The sequence below is a fragment of the Mixophyes fleayi genome, chromosome 1 (assembly GCF_038048845.1).
Source record: "Mixophyes fleayi isolate aMixFle1 chromosome 1, aMixFle1.hap1, whole genome shotgun sequence".
Taxonomy (NCBI): Eukaryota; Metazoa; Chordata; class Amphibia; order Anura; family Limnodynastidae; genus Mixophyes; species Mixophyes fleayi.
The window spans coordinates 369286972-369312381 of record NC_134402.1 but is presented as its reverse complement, the minus strand read 5'-3'; the positions used below and the strand labels follow the sequence as shown (position 1 = coordinate 369312381).

General features: G+C 38.5%; 1 protein-coding gene across 1 annotated transcript in view; it reads right to left on the bottom strand.

The window, feature by feature from the left end:
• The window catches only part of FBN2 (fibrillin 2), a 238268-nt gene that overhangs the window by 156693 nt on the left and 56165 nt on the right, over positions 1 to 25410 (bottom strand). The window contains exon 6 of the mRNA XM_075178804.1: positions 14875 to 15072. Coding sequence (XP_075034905.1) covers positions 14875 to 15072 — 198 coding nt within the window. The remainder of the gene's footprint in view (positions 1 to 14874; positions 15073 to 25410) is intronic.

Sequence of the window (25410 nt, the reverse complement as noted above, 5' to 3'; positions counted from 1 at the left end):
AAGCTTTAAAAGGTGCTTGAAATCATTGTTCTTCCTCTGTCAACCATAGTTATCTGCAAGGAAACACGTGCAGTCATCATTGTTTTGCATAAAAAGTGCTTCAAAGGCAAGGATATTGCTGCTAGTAAGATTGCACCTAAATCAACCATTTATCGGATCATCAAGAACTTAAAGGAGAGAGGTTCAATAGTTGTGAAGAAGGATTCAGGGTGCCCAAGAACGTCTAGCAAGTGCCAGGACCGTTTCCTAAAGTTGATTCAGCTGTGGGAGCGGGGCACCACTAGTGCAGAGCTTGCTCAGCAATGGAAGCAGGCAGGTGCGAGTGCATCTGCACGCACAGTGAGGCGAAGACTTTTGAAGGATGGCCTGGCATCAAGAAGGCCAGCAAAGAACATCAGGGACAGACTGATATTCTGCAATAAGTACAGGGATTGGACTGCTGAGGACTGGGGGTAAAGTCACTTTCTCTGATGAATCCCCTTTCAGATTGTATGGGGCATCTGGAAAAACACTTGTCTGGAGAAGGAAAGGTGAGCGCTATCATCAGTCCTGTGTCATGCCAACAGTAAAGTATAATGAGACCATTCCTGTGTAGGGTTGCTTCTCAGCCAAGGGAGTGGGCTCACTCACAATTTTACCTAAGAACACAGCCATGAATAAAGAATGCTACCTAAACAACCTCCAAGGACAACTTCTCCTAACCATCCAAGAACAGTTTGGTGATGAACAATGCCTTTTCCAGCATGATGGAGCACCTTGTCATAAGGAAAAAGTGATAACCAAATGACTCGGAGATCAAAACATCTAAATTTGGGGTCCATGGCCAGGAAACTCCCCAGACCTTAATCCCATTGGGAACTTGTGGTCAATCCTCAAGAGGCAGGTGGACAAACAAAAACCCACAAATTCTGACAAACTCCAAGCATTGATTAGGCAAGAATGGGCGGCCATCAGTCAGTATGTGGCCCAGAAGTTGATTTACAGCATGCCAGGGCGAATTGCAAAGGTCTTCAAGAAGAAGGGTCAACACTTCAAATACTGACTATTTGCGTAAACTTAATGTATTTGTCAATAAAAGCCTTTGACACTTATGAAATGCTTGTAATTTTACTTCAGTATACCACAGCAACATCTGACAAAAAGGTCTAAAAACACGGAAGTAGCAAACTTAGTGAGAACCAATACTTGTGTCATTCTCAAAACTTTTGGCCATGACTGTACACTAAAGGTCAGTTTAGCATATCAAACAGATAACATGTTGAAAAATGCATGTGCTTCTGCCCCATTATTTCACAACACCTTGTCATGTACAATTCTATGAACACTGTTTTCTCTATTTCAATATTTGGGTTTTAAAAGGGGATCATTGACAGTCTGATATGATTCTCTGGGTGGCCTGTTCAGTTTAACATATTATTATTACCAGTATTACTGGCATAATATACAGTTTGCATTTACAGTTGCAGTTTGTATTCCTTCTTGTTCTATTTATAGGTTCTTTTCTTCAATAAGACTGGTTTGGGCTTTCAGTTCCACTTGTGAGGAGAAGGTGGGATTCACTTAAAAGGTAGGGGCAGGTAGATCATTCCGAAGGGTTATAAGAAAAATCAGGGGGAGAGGAGATAATGTGAGGAACAGGAGAGGAGTAATATGAAATAGAGAGAATGGGACATATTGTGGACTGTGAGGCATTTAAGAAATATAATGACACTTGGAATAGTTATTTATTCCTGTTACAGCCTTTGACCAGACTACCCCATGCCTATTACTTTATCACTCAGTTATGTCTTTGTTCTCTGTTGAACTATCCAGCTATGTTTAAAATAAACATGTTAAAAGAAGAAATCTCAGCAGACCCCAGATCAATGTGGTGCTAAAAAATATATTCTAATGACTGCTCAATGAAACTGTACAGTTAAACCATTTTTTTAATCTCCCTCTAATAGCATTTCTGGATTGGCAGTTAAACAGCAACTCTCAGTATACTACATGACGGTCCATACATGTTTTGGTTTATGACTGTGTAATCTGACCACGCTACCAGACTCAAGTGCTGCTGTCTTGCTATAAGAGAGCAGCACCCTTCCCACTCTTCAGGTTTTGACTATGTGTTCTATATCGATTGATGTGCATGCCAACATTATTATTATTAATATTTTTATTATTATTTTTGTTCATTTATATAACGCCAATCATATTCACATGATTACATCACTGTACAGAGGATATGGAGTAATTCATATCAGTCTCTGCCACGTTGGAGTGTGTATTACAAATCCTGTACCACACACATACAAACACACACACACGAACTAGGGTCAATTTTGTCAGAAGCTAATTAAACTACAGGTATGTTTTTGGACTGTTGTAGGAAACACAAAGAGAACATACAAATTCCACACAGGAGGGAAATAAACATTACGGATAACATTGGGGTTGGGGCTTGTGCCATCAAGGAAAGCTGTTTCAGGATGAGGAGAAACACCCAAATATCTGGTGAGGAAGCATTATTCAGTTCTATTTGGGACCCCCCATAATTTACTGTTTATTTTGGGACAGTATGGTTTGTGCAAGACACATCACATTTTTCACTTCCTGCTTCACAGACACACATTAGATATGTCAGAAGACAGAGGATCTGTGGAAACAGAAGTGATGTGACTTACAACTCAAAATATCTTTCCTGGGTTTCAATAGCAAAGTTCACTGTATACTTCCAATAATTACTTTTAGGGCTCCAAATCGCTAAAAATTTAACAAATTACATAATTAAAAAATATTATGCTTATCTCTATGTGTTTCTCATGAGATATCATCCTTTTTTTTATACTTTCACAGGTCTCTCGATGTATTAGCCTTTCTCACATTTTATGGTAAATCTTTTCCAATTATCTTTCAAAATATGTAGTTACTCATGCTGAAGAAGTCCACTACTGAGCTACACAACCTATATGTGCCTCCATTCTTTTAATCACATTCTGTAACTACTTGACTGACAATGTTGGCATGCAGCTATAGACATTTTAAAGAAATGTGATGTGCTCACCAGGTGAGGTGCTCATCAAAGTATGACCTTACTTCAGACAACATGACTCCATTGGGTATTTTTACACCAATTAACTCTAGTAGTTCAAAATATGACATCTGTCATAAATATTCTAACCTTGCCTTTTAAAAAAGAGAGGGGAAGGTTTCCTGAATCGATAGCTGTCAGCCAATAGGATCTATTATGTGTCATCCTCCTATTAGCTAATATAGCATCAGTCATTCAGCAATAAATCTTTCAGAGAGATGTGGCCAAGAAACATGTATTGATTCATGCCCTTGAAACAAGCATAAAGCAGAAAGTTGTGCAAAAAAAGCTTTGGCGAACATGGTAATGGAATACGAAATCAAAATGTGCTGTAATAAAGTCCATCTATTTTAGGTCATAGTCAAAGTCAGATGGTGAGTCTCTTAAACTTACGTATAGGCAGGAGGGAGTCAAGAAGCTAAGAAAGTGGATAAACGTAATGCAAAATTTAACTTGCTTAATTATGTACCATGTGGAAAATACACAGAATTTACTTGAGGAGAAGAATAACATTCTTTCAGTTATATCATACTTCTCAACATTGTGTGTGCACCATCTCAAAATGAGGGAGCATGGCCATCCCATGTGGTGAGTATGGTTATATCACATAGAAAGTCAGCCATGCCCATCCCATCATGCATGTAGTAACACCCCCCTTCCCACTATCAACTCTGTAGTAACTCATTCAGGTGACGGCTGGCAAATTTTACCCCAAGGGGTGAGACTTAGTCAGCAGCCTATTAAGAACATTATAAAGAAAATAAAATGCACGTAGCACAGTGACCCAACCTAAAGTAGCCCATTATGGGACCTAACCCCCAGCCCAGCCAGTCCCTGAACAAATTCCCCCATCACCTCTGTACCAACAAACTCCCCTCCATCACCTTTGTAGTAACATCCTCCCCTCCATAACCTCTATAGTGACACATATAATTTCATCACCTCTGTAGTAACACATTCCCCATCAGTTCTGCAGAAATAATTCTTCCCTTCACTTTTGCAACAATAATTCCACTCATCACCTTTGTAGTAACACATTCTGCTCTATCACCTCTGTAGTAACACATTCCCCACTATTTCCCTCCATCATAACTGTAGTAACACATACCATTCCGATACCACTGTAGTAACAAATTCCCCTCCATATAATATATAGTAACACATTCCCCTCCGTCACTTCTGTAGTAACACATTCCCTTCCATATCCTCTGTAGTAACACATTCTCCATAAGTTCTGTAGTATTAATTACCCCATCACTTTTGTAGCAATATTTGCACTCATCACCTCTGTAGTAACACATTCCCCATATGTCCCTTCTATAGTAACATATTTCACTCTATCACCTATGTAGTAACACATTCCTATCCATATCATCTGTAGTAACAAATTCCCCTCCATATACTCTATAGTAACACATTCCCTTATTTCCCTCCATCACCTCTGTAGTAACACATTCCCCATCAATTCTGTAGTAATAATTCCCCCCATGACCTCTGTAGTAACACATTCCCCATCAATTCTGTAGTAATAATTCCCCCCATGACCTCTGTAGTAACACATTCCCCCATCACCTCTGTAGTAACACATTCCCCCATCACCTCTGTAGTAACACATTCCCCCATCACCTCTGTAGTAACACATTCCCCTTATCATACCTGTAGTAACACATACCATTTCATCACATCTATAGTAACACATTCCCCTATGTCCCCTCTGTGGTAACACATTTCACTCCATCATCTATGCAGTAACACATTCCCCTCGATCATATCTGTATTTACACATACCATTCTATCACCTCTGTAGTAAGAAATATGATTCCATCACCTCTGTAGTAAGAAATAGGATTTCATAACCTCTGTCGTAACAAATACCATTCCATCACCTCTGTAGTAACACATTCCCCACCATCACCTCTATAGTAATACATTCCCCCATCACCTCTGTAGTAACACATTTCCCACCATCACCTCTGTAGTAGCACATTCCCCCCATCACCTCTGTAGTAACACATTCCCCTCCATCATATCTGTAGTACTACATACTATTCCATCACCTCTATAGTAACACATTCCCCATCAGTTCTGTAATAATAATTCCCCCCATCACTTTTGCAGCAATAATTCCACTCATCACCTCGGTAGTAACACATTCCCCTATCACCTCTGTAGTAACACATTCCCCCCATCACCTCTGTAGTAACACATTCCCCCATCACCTCTATAGTAACACATTCCCTATCAGTTCTAGAGGAATAATTTCCTCGATCACTTTTGTAGCAATAATTCCACTAATCACCTCTGCAGTAACACATTTCCCTCCATCATACCTGTAGTAACACATACCATTCTATCACCTCTGTAGTAACACATATGATTCCATCACCTCTATAGTAACACATTCCCCTATGTCCCCTTTGTAGTAACACACTCCACCCATCACCTCTGTAGCAACACATTCCCCACAATCACCTCTGTAGTAGCACATTCCTCTCCTTCACTTCTGTAGTAACACATTCCCCTCCATCATACCTGTAGTAACACATGCCATTCTATCACCTCTATAGTAACACATTCCCCTATGTCCCCTCTGTGGTAACATATTTCACTCCATCACCTATGCAGTAAGACATTCCCCTCTATCATATCAGTAGTTACACATACCATTCTATCACCTCTGTCGTAACAAATACCATTCCATAACCTCTGTAGTAAGACGTTCCCCTCCATCCCCTCTATAGTAACACATTCCCCTCCATCACCTCTGTAGTAACACATTCCCCTCCATCACCTCTGTATTAACACATTCCTCTCCTTCACCTCTGTAGTAACACATTTCCTCCATCACCTCTGTACTAACACATTCTCCTCCATCACGTCTGTATTAACACATACCATTCCATCACCTCTGTAGTAACACATACCATTCCATCACCTCTGATAATGTATTTTATATGAAATGTAGTGTACCTTTAAGAATGCTTCACATTTTAATATGCTCAGGGATATATGTATATATTTTAGAAATTGTAAGAAGTTTTGCAGAGGATGTTAGTAACAGAATCAATGTGGCATCTGCAGAAGTAGCTGATTACAAATAACATACTACCTTAAGGCTTCTTGGAAAATTGCACCATAACGCAAGAACAAGTACAACCGCAGGCTTGTCAGGAAACTGATCTTGTGATTTATCAACTGTTTTTGCACATCAACAAGTTCCTCAAAAGTACTATAAATGTATAACCTGGTCTGTATTAAAACAGAGCAGAGTATTTACAGAAGAGATTCTGTTCTTCGATTGATCGTAATGCATGTCTTCAGGAAGATTTCCTTTGATTGTGTATAAGCTTGGCATCAATCCACGGGAGGCCCCAGCGAGATGGTAAGTGCCCAGTGACCCACGGATCAGAGAGGGACACAGATGAAGAAATCCACGTGGTCATCAACTCTTTGCTTTGCCTCTGTGTCTTTCTACTGTCCGGCCTGGTCTGTGTGTTGCTGTGCCTTGACCATAAAAGCCAATCAGAGGAAAACTTTAATATTCGGTTTGTTTAAGGTATGTTTTGCATATTATCTGTTGTTCTTTGAATATTTGATGGTCAAAGTATAATGTCATTGCATTGGAATACATAAGATACACAATTTGATAAGGAATTTGATTCTTTGGGACCCAGGTATGGGTCCAGATTGTAGTAATTGCTGTTTCAAGTCATAAGGTATTTTGACTAGGTCATAAGATATTTTGACCAGGGGAACTAACAATAATTATTACTAAAAGGTAAAAGGTATTTTGATCATGGGTAATAACAATAGTACAGAATTTGATGTTCCAGGAATGCCTTTGTACATAATAGAATATATCCATGGCAAGGAATTTTGTGTAGGAATGAGTGAACTGTTTAAGTAGTTTGGTTTGACCTAAGATGGTACTTTTGACCCAATTAAGATACAACATATGATGAAAACAGATTATATTGAAAGAAAACATTTAAGTGAAAAATGTGAAACGTAGCTGTAAACCATGGACGAATTGATTTATGAACATAAATGTGCAGAAATGGCAGATGTAAGAGAAGGAATTGACATGTGTGGGTGGTGTAACTAGAGTGTTGCAAGTGGTAATGTGACAATACTAAAAGGGGTATTGAGATGAAACTCCAAGAGATTGTTTGAGGTGGCACAGGGAAGCTAAGAGATCTGGAAAATAGAAATATATGTGGAAATGTAAATGTAAGACAGGACTGAATTATTGTAGAGTAAAGAAATGTTTAAAATGTGGAATGCTGCAAAATTAAGGACCCAGACAGAAGGTGTAACTATTGTGACTAGCATTATTTGTGTTGTGAATCTGAGTTAAAAACAAGTTTTACTGAAGGGTTAGTTGCTAGTCACATGTATAGGAAAAATAGTTTAATGGTTGCTAAGTATTTTGAGCATTTGCATAAGGCAGACTTCTAACAAAATTACCTTTCTTGTAACAGGTACTTTTGATGCTGAATTTCAAAGTCATATAATTTGCGCACTGTAAATGTATGTATATAGGAAAAACATTGTACCGTGTATGTGTGATGCTGCGCAGCTGAGAGAATGGAATCCTCCCCCTTATTCTTTGTAAAAGACTTCAGTGTATGAAGAAAGGAAGGGGGACTGTGGTTTTGGTTATCTAACCATGTATGTAAAATTGATAAAAAGATTCTTTGAATATGCTTAATTAATTAAAAAGTTATTTAAATGTTTCCGGAGCTGGGGCTTGTAGTTCCACAACTGAAGGCTGGAAGATATCATTTTAATGTTTCTTCCTCTATAAGTGAGGGAGTGAGTATTGTTTTGTTTTTATTTTAAGATCAAAAAAGTTGTACATTTGTAAATGTAATGCCTCTATTGGTTAATTGTAAGCTATTGAAGAGATGCAAAAAGTTTTAAACTCTGTGGTCCGTCACTGCACAAATCAACGGACAGACAAGACCGTAAATAATGTTTAAATAGTGTCTGGCGAAAGCAGTTTCTGTTTTTGAAGTAGAGAAAAATAATTATTTCTGTGTGAAATAGAGTAAGGTGGAAGTGAGCTTTTACATGTAGATATTACAAGCAGTTTTAATCTATTTGAAAATGATGCTGATGAATGTTTCTCCGAAATGAAGGGGGTTTGTTATGCCCATAAAGAAATGTTACAATATAAAATCCAGTCTGTGAGCGAGACTTGTTCAAGTGAACACTTTTGTACTCTTAATAGGGAAATCACAGACTCTGAAAACATATGTGAATGTTTGGTGATTGGGATATTCCGTGGAGACAATGCCGAGTGATTTGCAGACACAATGCGAGGTGTCTAACCAGAGTACTTTGATTAGTGAGAGAGACAATTTTGCTTTTAAAATGGCTGAATGTCTGAAACCTTTTGAGATGGCTCTGTGTTATGGAATGATTGAGATTCAGGAAGAGATATCAGAGTCATTTAAGGGGGCTGTGCTAGGTGATGATGAGAAAGAAGTGCCTTTGAGCATGCACCCAGGTCACGTCACTCTGACATCCCCTGTTTGTGAGATTAGCCACTGCCCCTTTGAGGAATGCTTTTTTTCATGACATGGAACGCATAGCGTCACAGTTAAGCTACACAGAGAAACATGTAAGTAAGTTTTTAATGTGCAGCCACTTACTGTACAAAATGTTCACTGGTTACCTGATGATTTACAGGTGAGTGAGGGAAACACAGTGATAGGGGGTGGACACACTAATTGGCAAATTGTTTAAAACCAGAGCTGGCAAAGTAATAAATGTCAGCAGCAGAAAAAGGATTGAAGTACAAAAATGTAAATTAATTACAGTTAGTGTAATCCCTAATGAACAAATGTTAATCTCTGCAAAAAGTTTGTTCTTCACAGAAATTCTCCAGCCATCAAGCAGGGAGGATGTGAACCTGCCCACACAGGTTTGTGGCGCAGTAATGATAGTAAGCTTGTTGCACCAGAAAAAAAAAAGTTTGTAGCCTGTTTTGGCACAGCTTAGTCATGGTTTAACACACAAAGGGCTAGATTTACTAAGCTGCGGGTTTGATTTAGTACCTTCTACAAAATGATAGCTAGAATCTGATTGGTTGCTATAGGCAACATCCCCACTTTTTCACACCCGCAGCTTAGTAAATCTAGCCCAAAGACTGCTATGGCTCAATGGACTATGGCCTATTGGTATGCTCCGAGATTCTTTACACTAGCTGCAAATTTCTGCTAGCTGTTTAACCTGTTTGGCACATCTTGGATGCACTGTTCTCACAGAACCAACACACCTCCCAGCTACAGAGAGAGACCCTTTAGGTAATCCAGATTGAATTTATCCAACTCTCAATGAGTAGAAGTATGCAATATGTTTTGGATTGTGTGAGTCCACAGCCACAACAAACATAAGTAAACACTAGAAAGACTTACGTGATATAGGTTCCACTGAGTATAACTATTGTGTTTTATAAAAAAGACTTTATGAGCTATTATCCATGCTCCTGCATTGGCATTTCTGAATGATAGCAAGTCATTTGCACCCTCCCCTAAGCAGGAACAAATGTTTAACTAATTGAAAGCTGATGTAACCTGAGTGCCAGCACTGGTTTTGCCAGAGTTTAACAAGTTGATTAATCTGTTTTGACATGAAAAACACAGACATGCCCAGGGAGTGCTCACACAAGCACATGGAGGGAAAGAAAGTGCCTTAGCATATTACTCTATGCAGTTAGACCCCTGTAATCAGGGCAGCACCAACGTGCATTAAATCAGTAGCCGCAGCTGCACAAAGATGGGGAAAAAAACAGCCCCCATAGTGTTGGGACATTAATTTGTTATACAGGTACCACATTCAGTGGCAGAAGCTCTCAATCAAGCACAGAAAAAAACACTTGTCTTCAGCCAGGCTCACTAAGTATGAGGTGGCTTTGCTTACCCCCTCTAATATCAAATTAAAAAGGTGTGCAACTTTGAACCCAGCAACATTATTTTATTGCTGCTATATTCAAAAGAGGGGAAAGAAGGGATGCATATTGACACAAGAAGCAGATATTGATAAGACACATAGTGAATGTGACAGTCAGTCACAGCAGCAACAAGACACAGAACAGGGGTGGGCTGGGCCGGGGGGCAGGGGGTATCGGGCACCCGGGCCGCTCAGTGTAACCACTTCTTGGGCCGGCAGGCGGCCGCGTCATCATTGACGTGGACGCAACGCATGTCATGTGATGCGACCGCCTGTGCGCCCCCAGGCTGAAATGTGCCAGCCCGCCCCTGACACAGAAAATACATAAACTTTTTCTTTTTCTACCGTGCATGATTGTATTGATAAAATGTGATTAGAAAGTGTTGCTATACCTGACATATCTGAAATCCCTATACCAAATGCTGATTTAGAATTGTTTGTAGATGGTTTCCGATATTATGTTGATGACACACCATACACAAGGTGTGCAGAACTCATTAGGTCCCTGTTTGCTGCTCTTCAACTGCCTAAGCAACTAGCGATGATAAAGGTACAGGCACATACTAGAGAACAAACCTCAGAAGCCAAAGGTAATGCCCTAGCAGATGCCGTTGCAAAGCAAGCTGCTGTAATGCCACTGAACCCTGTGAGCATAAATGTTGTGGCCCTACCCCCAATCCTAGACTTAAGAGACACTCATAAAATTTCAAGAACAAGCCCCAAATGTTGTAAAACTGGCCTGGAAATGGCTGGGGGCAGAGAAACAAGGAAATTAATGGTGGTTGCAGAATTGCGATTGTTTGCCAAAAGCATTGTACCCAGTGATGCCACAAGCCCTACGTAGAAAGGTCCATGTGTCCAAGGACACCATGTTAAAGGACCTGGAAAGAAACTGGTGGCTCCTGGATTTGCACAAGCTGCACAAGGATATATATCTCGATGTGTGATATGTGCTTTACACAATCCTGGTAAGACTGTAAAAGTCCATTCCAAAAGTACCCCATAGAGTCTGTACCCTTTCCTAAGGCTGCAGATTGACTTCATACAGTTGCCAAAAATAGCTGGCTATGAGTATGTCCTCGTGTGCACTGCACTTATTTAGTCACTGAGTGGAGATGTGGCCTTGTAGAACAGCAACCAACAAGGCAATGGCGAAGAAAAAAATTCAACGTAGTATGAAGATATGGGGTTCCAGATATGATTGAGAGTGACAGAGGTACCCATTTTATGGGAAGGAACTACAGCAGGTATCAGAAGAAGTGGGTATCACGTCAGCACTACACACACCCAGAGTAGTGGGTGGGTATAAAGGCTGAATGGTACATTAAAAATGCAGAAACGAATGGCATAAACAAGAAAAAATTGACTAACATCCACAGATAGGTTTTCTCTTCCATTCCAGATCCAAACCAGGATCCTAACACTCATCTGTAGGAACCTGGAGATTGGGTTGTTATAAAGAAAACGTGAGAAAAGCTCTTGAACCCAGGTTTGAAGGAACATATCAGATCTTATTGATGACTCCCACAGCAGTGAAGGAAGGAAGGAACAGACACCTGGATACACGCTTCGCACTGCAAGATCTTCAGACAAGGGGAGTTTAAATAAAATGTATATGTACAAGTTACTTAAAGATCCAAGGAACACCAAAGAGTAGTGTTCAATGATATTAGCGGGAGGTATATTGATTGCAAGTTTTTTTCTTTTGTTGTGGGCTCTAGGTTCTTATCAGTCTACAAAAGAAAGCCAGGTCTGGAAGAACCAGACTCACGCCAATAGTAGGGTAGAGATAATTATACATAATGAGAAAAATTCCAATATGAAAGTTCAACTCAAACAGATAAAGGAAAGAGCAACCCATGACTGTAGGTGTTTACCCACAATATTTGTGAGTATTGTGGACACCCTCCTGAAACAAGGTGTATCAGATGGTACCGAAGCCCCACTAACAAAGAGCCCAGTGTTGCATCTTTTTAATTAATGACACAGATGACCCAGAGTAAATAATTGGTGAACACTTACAAGAAATAAGAGACATGAAATATAAATTTTTAAAGGAGCACACTGGAGATGCTTATCTAGAAGGATGGTTTATATGGCTGAATCTGGCCAATTGGTTCAAGGGTATAAGAGTATGGATATCAGATCTGATACATTTTGTATATCAAGGACTGTTACTAGTCCTTAGTGTGTGTATATATATATATATATATATATGTATATATATATATATATATATATATATATATATATATATATATACACACTATTAAAACTAATGATGTGGCTTATCAACAAGTGTATTAAATCTAAGTGTTTCTCTTCCAGAAAAATTAAAGCTACCACACCTTAACTGCCGTACTGTACACCCCGCTAAAGAAATGCGCTTTGTGTAGAACCCCAAGCACCACTTCCATTTGTGAACAATGCAGATGCCAAGAACCTCTTTCATGGAGTTCGCATGAATATTTCTGATGATGGACCCTACCCAAATGAAAATATACAGCACAATGGACAATCCCTCCTATTGTGAAATAAGTGACATATAACACTTGCCGAGCACACTGTGTATTTTCTCCTTCTCTTTCCTTTTGGCTTCCCATGAAATCCATAGTTAGGGTAAGATTCTATTTGGTACGGCTACTAGGCTTAAATGAATCTATAAGATTCCATTGTATAAAACCTTTAGGGAATTATATATATAAGGTCTATACAGGAGCCAAATAGGATTACAGGCAGGGTATAGTTTAGAGCTTCTAGATTAAAAGGTAATTCAAAAGAAGGGAATGATAATGTATTTTATATGAAATGTAGTGAACCTTTAAGAATGCTTCACATTTTAATATGCTCAGGGATCTATATATAAATATTTTAGAAATTGTACGAAGTTTTGCAGAGGATGTTAGTAACAGAATCAATGTGGCATCTGCAGAAATAGCTGATTACAAATAACATACTACCTTAAGGCTTCTTGGCAAATTGCACCATAACGCTAGCACAAGTACAACAGCAGGCTTGTCAGGAAACTGATCTTGTGATTCATCAACTGTTTTTGCACATCAATAAGTTCCTCAAAAGTACTATAAATGTATAACCTGGTATGCATTAAAACAGTGCAGAGTCTATACAGAAGAGATGGCATTGTGTATATTCTGTTCTTCGATCGATCGCAATGCATGCATGCAGGAAGATTTCCTTTGATTGTGTATAAGCTCGGCATCAATCCACTGATGGCATTCGTTGGATTTGACACCTCTGTAGTAACACATACCATTCCATCACCTCTGTAGTAACACATTCCCCTCCATCACCTCTGTAGTAACACATACCATTCCATTACCTCTGTAGTAACACATAACATTCCATCACCTCTGTAGTAACACATACCATTCCATCACCTCTGTAGTAACACATTCCACTCCATCATCTCTATAGTAGCACATTCCCCTCCATCACCTCTGTAGTAACACATTCCTCTCCTTCACCTCTATAGTAACACATTCCCCTCCATCATCTCTGTAGTAACACATACCATTCCATCACCTCTATAGTAAAACATTCCCCTCCATCTCCTCTGTAGTACCACATTTCCCCTCTCCATCACCTCTATAGTAACGCATTCCTCTCCATCACCTCTGTTGTAACACATTCCTTTCCATCACCTCTATAGTAACACATTCCCCTCCATCACCTCTGTAGTAACTCTCAGTTCCCCTCTCCCCCTTGTAGCAATATGTTCCCTTATCCAGCAGAAACACTTCTCCCTCTTATAGCAACACCACATTGAGGAGAGACACGTTACAATGCGGGACAATTACAAGGGGACATAGGATGCCAGGACACACATACTGGAGTAATATATCTATCCTGGCATCCCGGGTCTCCATGTATCTGTCCTGCTTTCAATGTGTCACAAAAAGTGGTCTTGACTGATAAGTGTTGTGCACCAGATAGTTAGAGGAAACTAATCTGCACATATTGTTTACATTTATTTAGGTTATTCACCAACAAAACAATTTTTTGTGATAACAGAAGCATCAAACCCACTCTAATATTAACATGGCTCGGACCACACACCATTCTGCAGTTTTGCTGGTCTGGTCATAGAGCAGACTATATTGACACTGTCCCCACAAATAACCCTCTCTTAATTTATATCATATTTATCATTTAAACCTCTCCCCCGCCTGATTAATTTAACATTTGCCTACCACGTTTAAACCCACATCAGTTAATTGTTTTCCCAGTCCCTAAGTACATATTTCTTAAAAAATTGACATACATAGTGCAGAGGAAAAGCTACCTATAAGCCTCTGCTGCGTCTAGACCTAGGTCTGCTCCGCCTAACTGAGATTTAATACTTCTCATTCCAAAATCAAAATGAATTTGCGGGCAAATAAATGTTGCTGTTTTGCAAATTAATAGGAGCAGGATTTCCAGACCATAAATCTTAGTAACTGAACTGAATAAGTGATAGTGGTCATATGAGGCAAACTGTTACCTAAGTTGCTGAAGTCCATACCAGGTGTTAATATATTTTACTGTACATCAAACTTTAGTTACAAAAAAGGTTTCTTCGCATTTTTAAAACCCACACCCCACTCATAAAATATCAAAATGTATCCATATTTAATAGATCAGGGTATTAGTGAATACAAAACATAAGTGAAACTGCGATAAAGTCTTAATTTTAAGGCATGATATGCCTTAATATTTTATGGGGGTCCTTGGCACAGACTGTAAAACAATTATATGACCACTGCACGTACATTCAAATATACTGTTTTATTCTATTTACAGGAAGTTCATTTATTACAAAGGCACATTAACATGAAGCTGTTTACCTTGGCACGCCCCACTGCGTATATTGGGAATGAAGCCACGGCGACAGGGCTGTGGTTGAGCAGGACACATCTCACACGGGTGTCCCCAGGCACGTCCAATAGTTGCACAGCAAAGAGTTTTTGTGCAGACGATACCAGTCACCTGACCCTGACACATCTGATTGTTGACTTGAGTGAAGCAGGGCCCAGTTCTGTAGTCTGAAAATTAAAACCGAGTTAACATTCAAATCATATTATATGATCATATACAAAAATACTCATATTAATAGAAGTGATCTAGTTATTATTGGTATGCACTTAAGAATATGGTATGGTAAATTAAACAATTTGGATCATTTACAAATTTCACAACTACATGTTTTTTTCCGGAATTTAATATCAGACAAAATAGTTTAGACTTCAAGGTGTGGCAATAGCTGAAATGTGGAGGTATTCCCTCTACCAAAAAGTCTGCGTAGTCTTCTAGCTTCGCAAAACAACCAGATTGGAAGGAAGTCTAGATAGATTTTATGATATGTTTTCTTTGACTAAATACTCAATGCAGGTTTAAAGTTTGTATTGTTATTGTGTGTAGATAGAGTTTATGCACAGTAAATGCATTAATAGGCACACATAAGCCAATGTTGTATACAGAACGGTTTCCTAATTTCCCTGATATATACAACATAACTGAAGATCAAACAAACAGTGTTTTAGTAAAAGCAAAATGAGAAAGTTTAATTAAGGAGATGGTCCAAAAGTAACAGTAATCAGGGCTTTGAGAAGAGGTTTCTAGTTGTGCAGACATATTAATTTTAGTCACCAAAAAGTGCAAAATATTGTGGAAAAAAATGCCCAATCAAATGATCATAAGAATGCTAATTGCATGTCTGCACCAGAGAGAGCACAAATTATCTACAGTGTCTTCTGAAGTGTTGCAATTGTGTATACATTACACATGAGATGCATTTGTGTCATGTTAGGGAAGTGGTTTAATATTAAGTTCATTATGATGTATTGGGAATTAGATATACTTTATGATCTTTGTTAACCATTAGAAGAAATCATTATCAAATCTATAATCCACAGACCTTCCTACAGTCAATGTAAATAACACAGATATGTATGTGTGTTTGTATATATATATATATATATATATATATACATATAGTGAGAAAGTACACCATTCACAGGAATCGGACACAGGTATGCTGAACCATTTAGCTGTTTATTAGTAGTTGTCAGGATGGCAAAACAGTTCCAATGCTGGTACAGCAATGATATTCAGTAACACTACACGAAAATCCCCACCGCCTACATCTGGCTAGACATTACTTCCCTGTCTGCTTGCCGGCCACTTACTGGCATCGGTGGTGCCACCCACACATACAGACAGTGTTTTTATCCTCCACCCCAAGCACTACAACAAATCACAGCAAACCAATTACACCCATGTGGAACACCTGTGTGTGTGCCAAGAGAGGAACCTAGGGAAAACTTAACCCTGTTTGCAGCCTGCTGCTGCAGACTAACTGTGTTCCTACCTGTTCCCTTACAGGAAACTGTGACAAATATCCCTCTTTGCCACAATATATATATGCAAAACTGCAGGAACACTATTGACTATTTTGTACAAGTCAGCCTCAATTTGAGCAGAAGTGCATGGCTAAGCAGAACAAGAAGTAGTAAGGTGGCAGTGGTTGTGCACGAGGAAAATTTTTGCAAAGTCTGAGTTGGGCTTAGGAAGGGTCCTTGCTAAGTGCCTGTGCTCCTACTTTTGCAGCCCATGCAAAGATTAGATATAATTAAAGAATATTAAGGATATTAAAATGATAAAAAGGGGGGAAAGGTAGATATTTATTGGCATTCCTTGCTTTTCAGATGGGCACAGAGGTGTTTTGACTATAAAATAAGAAGCTCTAGAGTATGGCATCGGTTCAGAGCTGGCAGGATCTTATATTTTCCTATACCTCTAATAGGCTGCACTTTGCACCTACCAATTACATTTTAGCAGAGAAGCACATTTGTTGAGGTACTGCTCAGTATAAAAGCTTCAAACACACGAACATGTCACATATAGTAAAGACAATCACAACGTCTCCTCGCTTTCATGCTTAAAATAAGACATAAAGTAAATGAAGCTAAACCAAGGAGCACTTTTAGAAGAAAATAACTGGTGATACAGTGGTAGCAGGTTGGTCTTTGATGGGATTTTTACATTTTTTTACAATGTGCCTTCAATGTTTTTTATTGAAAAACATTTATTGAAAAACATCTGGGGCCTGATTCATTAAAGATCTTAAATGAAGAGGTATCTTATTTCAGTCTCCTGGACAAAACCATGTTATAATGCAAGGGGTGCAAACTAGTTTTCTGTTTTGTACATAAGTTAAATACTGACTTTTTTTTTTATGTTGCACACAAATATCAACTTTAAATTTCAGTGTACAAATAAGCTATCGAGTATTTGTGTGCTACATGAAAAACAGTCAGTATTTAACTTATGTGCAAAACAGAAAACTCGTTTGCACCCCTTGCATTGTAACATGGTTTTGTCCAGGAGACTGAAATAAGATACCTCTTCATTTAAGATCCTTAATGAATCAGGCCCCTTTTTTTCAGAGTTGTCTCCAAAGACTGGAAAGCAGGAGTTTACCTTGAGAGGTTTCCACATAAGTGTACTATTGCAAAACCAAACCTATTTGCAATTTGCATTATGTTTGCTCCATAAATGAACTGGACTTAATCAATGGTCAGGAGAATCTGCCTATTAATTCATTAGGAACTAGTGATCTAATAGGAGGCATAACTCAGCAGTGTCACTGGTTCTAATTGTATGGGTAGGCTGAATACTGACTGAATGTGTGCCTTTCATTGAGTTTAGGTGTACGCTATGGGCCATTCATCAAGGCATGCAGTCTGAGCGCAATGTGAGTTTGTTCAAAAACGCATGCAAAACTGTTTTGCGTGCTCCCGAATTCAACAAGAAACGGATCTGAAGATACATACGCAGGGGCAAACGCAGGATTTGAAGAGGGGGGTTTCCACACCACGCCGCCAGTGGGAGTGACCAGCATGCATGGGGGCGTGGCTATAATTTTAGCCAGTGCTTGGCTGCTCTCCAACTCTTGCTATCCCCATAATATACATGGGCAATGCTGAGTGCACTACTGTTAGGTGCACGCAGCACTTCCTTTTCAAGCAGAGCCGTGTGACAGGGTCCAGCCACCTCAATTATACAGTGCCACAGGCTTGGAGGGGGGTTCCAGGCACTAGGAACCCCCCCCCCCCCTCGGTTTGCCTATGATACGCTGATGAATTTGAGTGTAAGCCTGCACTGCTATACTACACAAGACACTGCAGGAGCTGTCCATCGTTATGTGGGTTCTAAATTCGCAAAAGAACTCACAGAAAAAAACATATTAATTGAATGTAACCTGTTAATAATAATAATTTAGGCAGTAGTAATAAAACTGTAAAAAAAAAAAAAAAAATGTTTTTATTTTTTTATAATTTTTCCCATGAAATATATTTATCAGGGTGTTCCTAATGTCTACTGAACATAAAATACATTTTTACAGGTGCTGCTGATTGCAAACACATGTTCTAGCATACGCTTCAGTCTGGCACGTTCCAAAATGCCCATTCCTCTCCCTGCTCATTCCCTAAAATCATAGGCTGCAGTAAGTGTCTTTTGCGTGCGAAGAAGTAGCAGACATGGCTGCGTTTACTGGCATATATCCTGGTTCTGCGCATGCGCAGAGTAATTTTGTGAGTGATGTGCTCAAAATCATCAGATATGTGCCTTGATGAATCAGGCCCTATAAGTATACAGCAGGATACTTTTTATTTCTTTCATGCAACAGCTTTTGCTATGGAATGAGGGTTTTCTTTACAATGTTTAATGCAATTAACAGTGTTCCTGAAAGTACTCATATATTATATACATATCAGTAGTCTTGTATATATTGACAGCGATGCTTCCCTGCTATTAAGAGTGCAATTTTTCAGCAACACTTTAAGTTCCTTACCCCTGACGTATTGTAGAGCTCAATGGGGAGACTCTCGACTTGCTGTATTGTCTTAATTATTATGTTGACCCAGATGTAAGCAAACAAAAGGAAGAAAGTAGAAGCCAATAAATACAAAATAATCCTTAACCTAAGTATGACTGTTTCAAGAAATAAAATAAAGCTTTTGTAAGCTATTATTTATTAATAAACCAAGGAAGGTAAATAGAAGACAAAAGACTTATTAAGATGCTAATCACATATTTTTTAATAAAACCATTTTTTATTTGACTCTGAAAAGAAATTGCAAGTAAAATAGAATTTAGAGTTCCTGTTTGTTTAAAAAGAAAAAAGTTGACCGGAGTTCTCCGATAAGGAAATACACTTAAAAGTCTTGTTCACTTTTGGATCACCAGCTCATTTTTAATATTGTGCCCCCATTCCATGGAACCCCTGCCATTAGGTGACTTCAGTCAGTGGTCACAGGAGGAAGGCCACAGCTGTTTAAGCATTTGTGCTTTGGATCAGATTTGTGTATGGATTGGCTGCAGCTTCAGTTCAAACTGGTGCCACAAACATTACACACCTCCAACCCAGGCAGGTGTGATTTACACATACTGCTTAGTGCAAGTCAAAGGGCTGCAATGATAAGATATCTGTTCCTCCTCCTGGTGTCTCAGTTAGTGGTATACATAAACTGTGAACACAGAAATAATGCTTTGAGCGTGGGGTGTACTATGGAACTATGGAGGGGGCATATAAAATTGAACCACCCCTTTAAAGAACTTTTTCTAACTAGTATCCCCATAGGGAAAGTAGGATTAGTTGAACATTATCAGAAAAAAACCTTTTGTTAACATATTCCAATATAGTGCTATCTGTAACAAATGTCCCCTATATAGCACCATAGGCAGTTACCAGGCAGCCCTTTGCACCATACCTGCAATGTTCCTTCTTAGGATTCATGCACTGGCAGCTATGTGGTGACAGGTGACAGTGGAGATGACAGCCACACATGTCACCACCACCGCTGTTACTGAACTTCACCATTATAATCCAAACCTATGTGCGCTAAGCGCTCATAGGCCTGAATGACCCTAACAGAGATGCTGCCTCTGCTAACCTCCAGGTAACTAGCATCCAGATTCTAGGGTCATTCATACCCCTGACTGACCACAAAAAATCTGAAAAGCACCTTGATGGGAGGATATGCAGAGGACATGCTTAAATCAGGTCAGATTCTGTGATGGAGGTGGGGAATTTTCTATGTTATTTATTTCTAGCAATAGGAAGTATTTATCCTGAAATATATAGCTGGTAATAAAAGTTATACATAAAAAAAGATAAAATAAACCAGCAGATCGTTAATACATGGACTGAAGCTAGTAGATAGGAACCCAACAAGAAAGCAACCTGATTGTTGAAACTATGAAATGGCAATATTCTATAACTAATTCCCATGCTCTGTTTCCAATAAACCACACTCCTTTTTACTTCCCAAAGTGAAGTGTGTGGTATGAAGCTATCAGACCATTATGTGATAAGGGCAAGTGTACACTTGTCCTTTGGCTGTTTAATCAGTGACAGTTTAGTACATTTAGTATATTTCTATATTGGTATTACAATTATCAACCTTGATCTAATATTTCACTGATCATTGCTTACTTTATGTCACATAGCCTTCTAAACTACAAGTTTCTTAACTGTTCCTCTTACTCTCTCTTTCTGCCGTCTCTCCTCCACTTCTCAAACTCTGTGGGGACAGCTACATTTTTAAGACGTCCTTAAGAATTGTCCTATAGGAAAAGAGTTCAGTGTAGAAAAATCACCAGACTATCTCCCAGGGTTGTCATTGAAGTGTAATGGCCCTTTGGAGCCAATATAGAATGAGAGCAATGTAGAACAAACAGCCCACTTTTCTTCTTGCTCAAAACACACCACTGCAGATAGGAGAATATCTTCTGGTGTGTCACTCTGAGCCACATTTGTGGAAGACATTTAGCAATGTTCTGCTATGTTTTTCTCAGGCGGTCTATCTGTGTCAAAACTTCACAACTAAGTGTAGAGATAAATTAGTACCACCACATAGACAAGCCTCCCGGGTTTGACAAAAACAACAATGACAGGTATGCCAATCTGCAAAAGATCTAATGCCCAAGAGGTAATAACGTCCAAAGTCCATTTAAAATAGAGTTTCACTTAACACCACAATCTTCTCATATCATGGCCTGACATCATTACTCTGCTGTGGGGGCACCTTGGTCCTCTCACTATCTCTCAGCCTCAACTTGCATCCATTCCCCTCCTCAAATCATGACTTCCTGTCACATGCTCTGTCCTCACTCACTTACTGCCCCCACTTGTTCAATCACTTGAGTGAGCTACTCGTTGCTACTGACAAGATCATTTAACTCACTCCTATACAGTCCTGAATCGTATTGGCTACAAGTTGTCTCATTTCAAAATTGCATGTGTACATATAAAGTGTGATGTGCAGGTGTGATATAAAGTGAATACTGTAAAGTGCTCAGACAGTAGTCGAATGCATACTAAAAACTACTGATAGCACTGCATTGCGATAATGACACATTGTTACAGCAGGGTATGATTGCATGTGACTTGCTGTCCCATCTGTAACTGCTTATGTAACCGAGAGCCTAACACATAAATGAAAATAGCATAGAGAAAACAAGAGAAGTGCAAGAGACCAACAGAACAACATCTGGTGATGTTTGGGGAGAAATGTAGATTACATCCTGATGCTTTTTCCATAATAATAAAATTGGAATTTGATGTTTTTTTGTTATGTTCATAAAACGGTATCAAAAACAAACAATTTAAACACTATTAAAATAAGATTTCCTGCAAAGCAGAACCAACATTACTATAAAGTTGAAATTAGTAGCATCCAAAAGGGAATCATGTGTTCTCTCAAAAACATTTATAGAATCTGACACATCTTAACTTCTGTAGTAATATGCTGGAACTTCGCCGCTCATCCCTAACACATGTACAAAACATTTTCAATGCACGCAGCAAAGAACAATCGTGTTTATGGCACTCACTAAAGATGACGGATGCATTAACCACTGATGTGGTTCTTAAACAAATATTACTATACAAGTTAACCCGTGCATGATACTCATGCATTCTAGTCAAATCAAGATACTTAAGGTCTTAAAAAGGTTCTTGTCATGCATTTGGGCCTAGCCCAGGCCTCCTCAGGGGAAGATCGTTACTTCCCGACGCAAGCGCCCTTTTTAATGTGTGTTCATGAGGTAAAATTACCTCACGAAAATGAGTTTGACCCCTCAACTCGTAAATTTAGCCTTTACTACACCTCCCACGGGGGGAAGGGGGGATGATGGAAGTTAACTGACTTGACTATTCTAATTTTTTTGTCAAATAATGCCAGTATACCAAATTTCAGGTCAATTGGATGAGCCCTTTCTGAGAAAATAGTTTTTTCCACACACACACACACACACACACACAGACACACACACTAACGCACGCCTCTACACATGTGTGTTCATGAGGTAAAATTACCTCACGAAAATGAGTTTGAGCCCTACCAAATTTCAGCCCTTTTTGAATTTTTTTTCCCACACACACTAAGAATTTAGTAGGTCAGTGTATAACTCTGCCCAGTAGGTGGCGCTGCAACTTGGTTTTTTTTTCCACACACAAACAGACGCCACTAAGCATTTATATTACTATATATTACTATATTTATTCTACACGTTCATTTAATGCACATAAGGGTATGTCACAGTGCACCTCTTAACTCTGTTTTCTGCTGAATATAACTCAACTACTGTATTCTAGAAGTGATCTAATACTGAAACTAATACTGTGCGTGGCTAGAAGACCTGTATATATGACATTCTGTTCTGTTACTGTAACTGTCAATATTAGCTTGCAATCAATTATAGTCATTTAGTTTGATGAGTAGAATTCCAATTAATGCAGCAATACTATTGTGTACAAAAAATTATTGTCTTAACTGTCCTCTGGAATATTCCTTATATGACATTGTGTAGTGTACAGCATGTTATATCCAAGAAGTAACATGTAAGCTTTCTACATTCCTCTCACAGCTATTGCCCCATTGTACTATAACATTTTAGGGAAGACAAATTTTATCCGCATTTGTTGGAATGGAAATCTACCTTGTTATTGGGTTTCTGAAGGTGCTGATATCTTTGTTTTAAAAGCCAATTAAAAAATGGTAAAATTTGGTTCTTGGGGCTGACTTATATAATGGAATGACAGAAACCACTGACCTCTCATGAGACAATACTGATAGCACTAGTTTCTAGCCCTCTTGGGACCAATTTGGAGGCTGGTATATTTCAGCCTATTTTACTTGTACTATAACAGAAACTGCTTTCTTAATGCCATCTCAGGATGGGGTTGTCAGAGCAAAAGCATTAAAAAAATGCTTTACTCTTAAAATATAGCTCCCTTATAATGCAGTACATTATGTGTAATATGTATTTCATTTTTAAAATAAAAGTTTTAGTCATTTATGTAAAATAAGTTTCATTATACATATTATATGTACTGTTTGTGTGTGTGTGTTTTTAATACTTTTTTACATTTGTCATTTAAGAAATAGGACTGAAACTGAAAGCTTAAATCTAGGATTTCAATTCCATTGAGCATTGAGCATGCAAGTTGGCAAACACTTTAGAAAAATACAAAGCACAAAATCAGGCCCTAGTGAAACTAAATTGAATATTAGCAAATTAGTGCCTATCAGATCTACTGCTCTCAAAAACAGGGTACTGAAACATGTATATAAAAATAATAAATAAAAATCAGAGAGCGCTGCTACAGAAAATATAAAAAATGTATTAAAAATAAAATGATAACAATATTTATGACACTGATCTAAGCTGACAAAATGTTCAAATGCCAATATAATATCGATCAATCGGAATTTGCTGGCGCTATATAAATCCATGTTAATGATGATGATAAATATCCAAACACTTATAACAGATGAAACATGCATTAGAATTCACAAGAAGTAAGAAGATATTCTCAAGTAGTAAAAATACCATTTTTAGGAAAGTAGGGAGACTGAAGTAAAGACTGGCTCCCAGTTGTTTTAAGTAAATGGAAAAATCAAAGGAGATTCATAAAGGCATTGGTCTAAATTGGCTGAGAAGCAGACCGAATGGTTTTTATAAATGTGGGAAGACAAGGTGCCTCACATGTGAATTTGCAGTTCACAGGTGTAATGAATTTTTTTCTTTTACAAAAGAGACATTTTCAGTTGAAAAATGTCTGTATTGCCGGCCAAGTTTGGTAATTTAACTTATACAATATCTATATGGGATACATGTAGGGTGGACAACCAGACCCTTACACACACGCTTCTTGGAAGCAAACAAGGGAAAAAAACAGAAGGGGAGGGGAGAGGAGGGAAAGAAAGAAGGGTGAAAAAAACAGGTAAAAAATGGGTAAGTGAATAAAGGGGAAGGTAGAGGTGAAAAAAGACCAGTCGTAGACCGGCGACAATAAAAAAAAATGCACACTCTATTAAGGTAAAAGAAAGGAGAATGTATTTTTCTTTTTTGGTATATCATAAAAAGTCAATATGATTCACTCTAGTTGTGGTTAATAGACAGTAATGATGCCCCAGTAATTGTTCTGCAATATCCATGAACAGTGGATTTGAAAAAGCACTGAATTAATCATGTATTAATAGTGATTATGGCCCCTATTTATGTAGCACCGCATAATATAAAACATAAATACATTTGTAAGGCGCTGCAATTAATCCTCAAGAAAAACTAGTGCTGCAGCTCTTCAAAGACAGAATCTGGATCTGTCAAAAATACAATATAACATACCCAACAAGGAAGAGCGCAAAGCATTAAGCATATTAAAATTACAATTTATTAACAAGTAAAAATCGGATAAGACATATAACCATATCTAATTCAATATTGAAATAGACGCTGACCGCTAATATAGTGAGCAAGTCAACCATCAATCAATAAAATGGCCAGAAAAAATGATTAATATGGTACCATATATAGAAAAATTGCCGTTATCAATGTCCATTCATAAGCAGGAGGAATTAGATATTAATGGAAGTATTATAATCCTCTTAGGCCAATGTAATGGTGGATAATGAAAGAACCTGTATCAGTGTCCCAATATTGAATGCACCGAACAGTGCAATCAGCACTTGTAGATATTATCAGGTACTTAGCTTGTCTTCATAAATCCATGGATTCCAAACTGCCATAAGAGGTCCTACTCCACGGTCTCCAGTTAGATTTAGAGTGACAGCTTAAGGTGCGCTGTTTAACGGCAATCAGTCCAAATGAACCCCGGGGTTGAAAACTGGCCACCACCTGGTTAGACTCTATGAGTCTCAACCTAACGCGTTTCTCGGCCTGCCGCCGCTTCATCAGAGGCATAATATAAAAGATAGTTTTCAATCCTCATCGCATAGATTGAATTATCTTTCATATTTATCCAAAAACTTCAGCAGGTACAGCAGTCACGATAAACTGCTGTCCTTGTG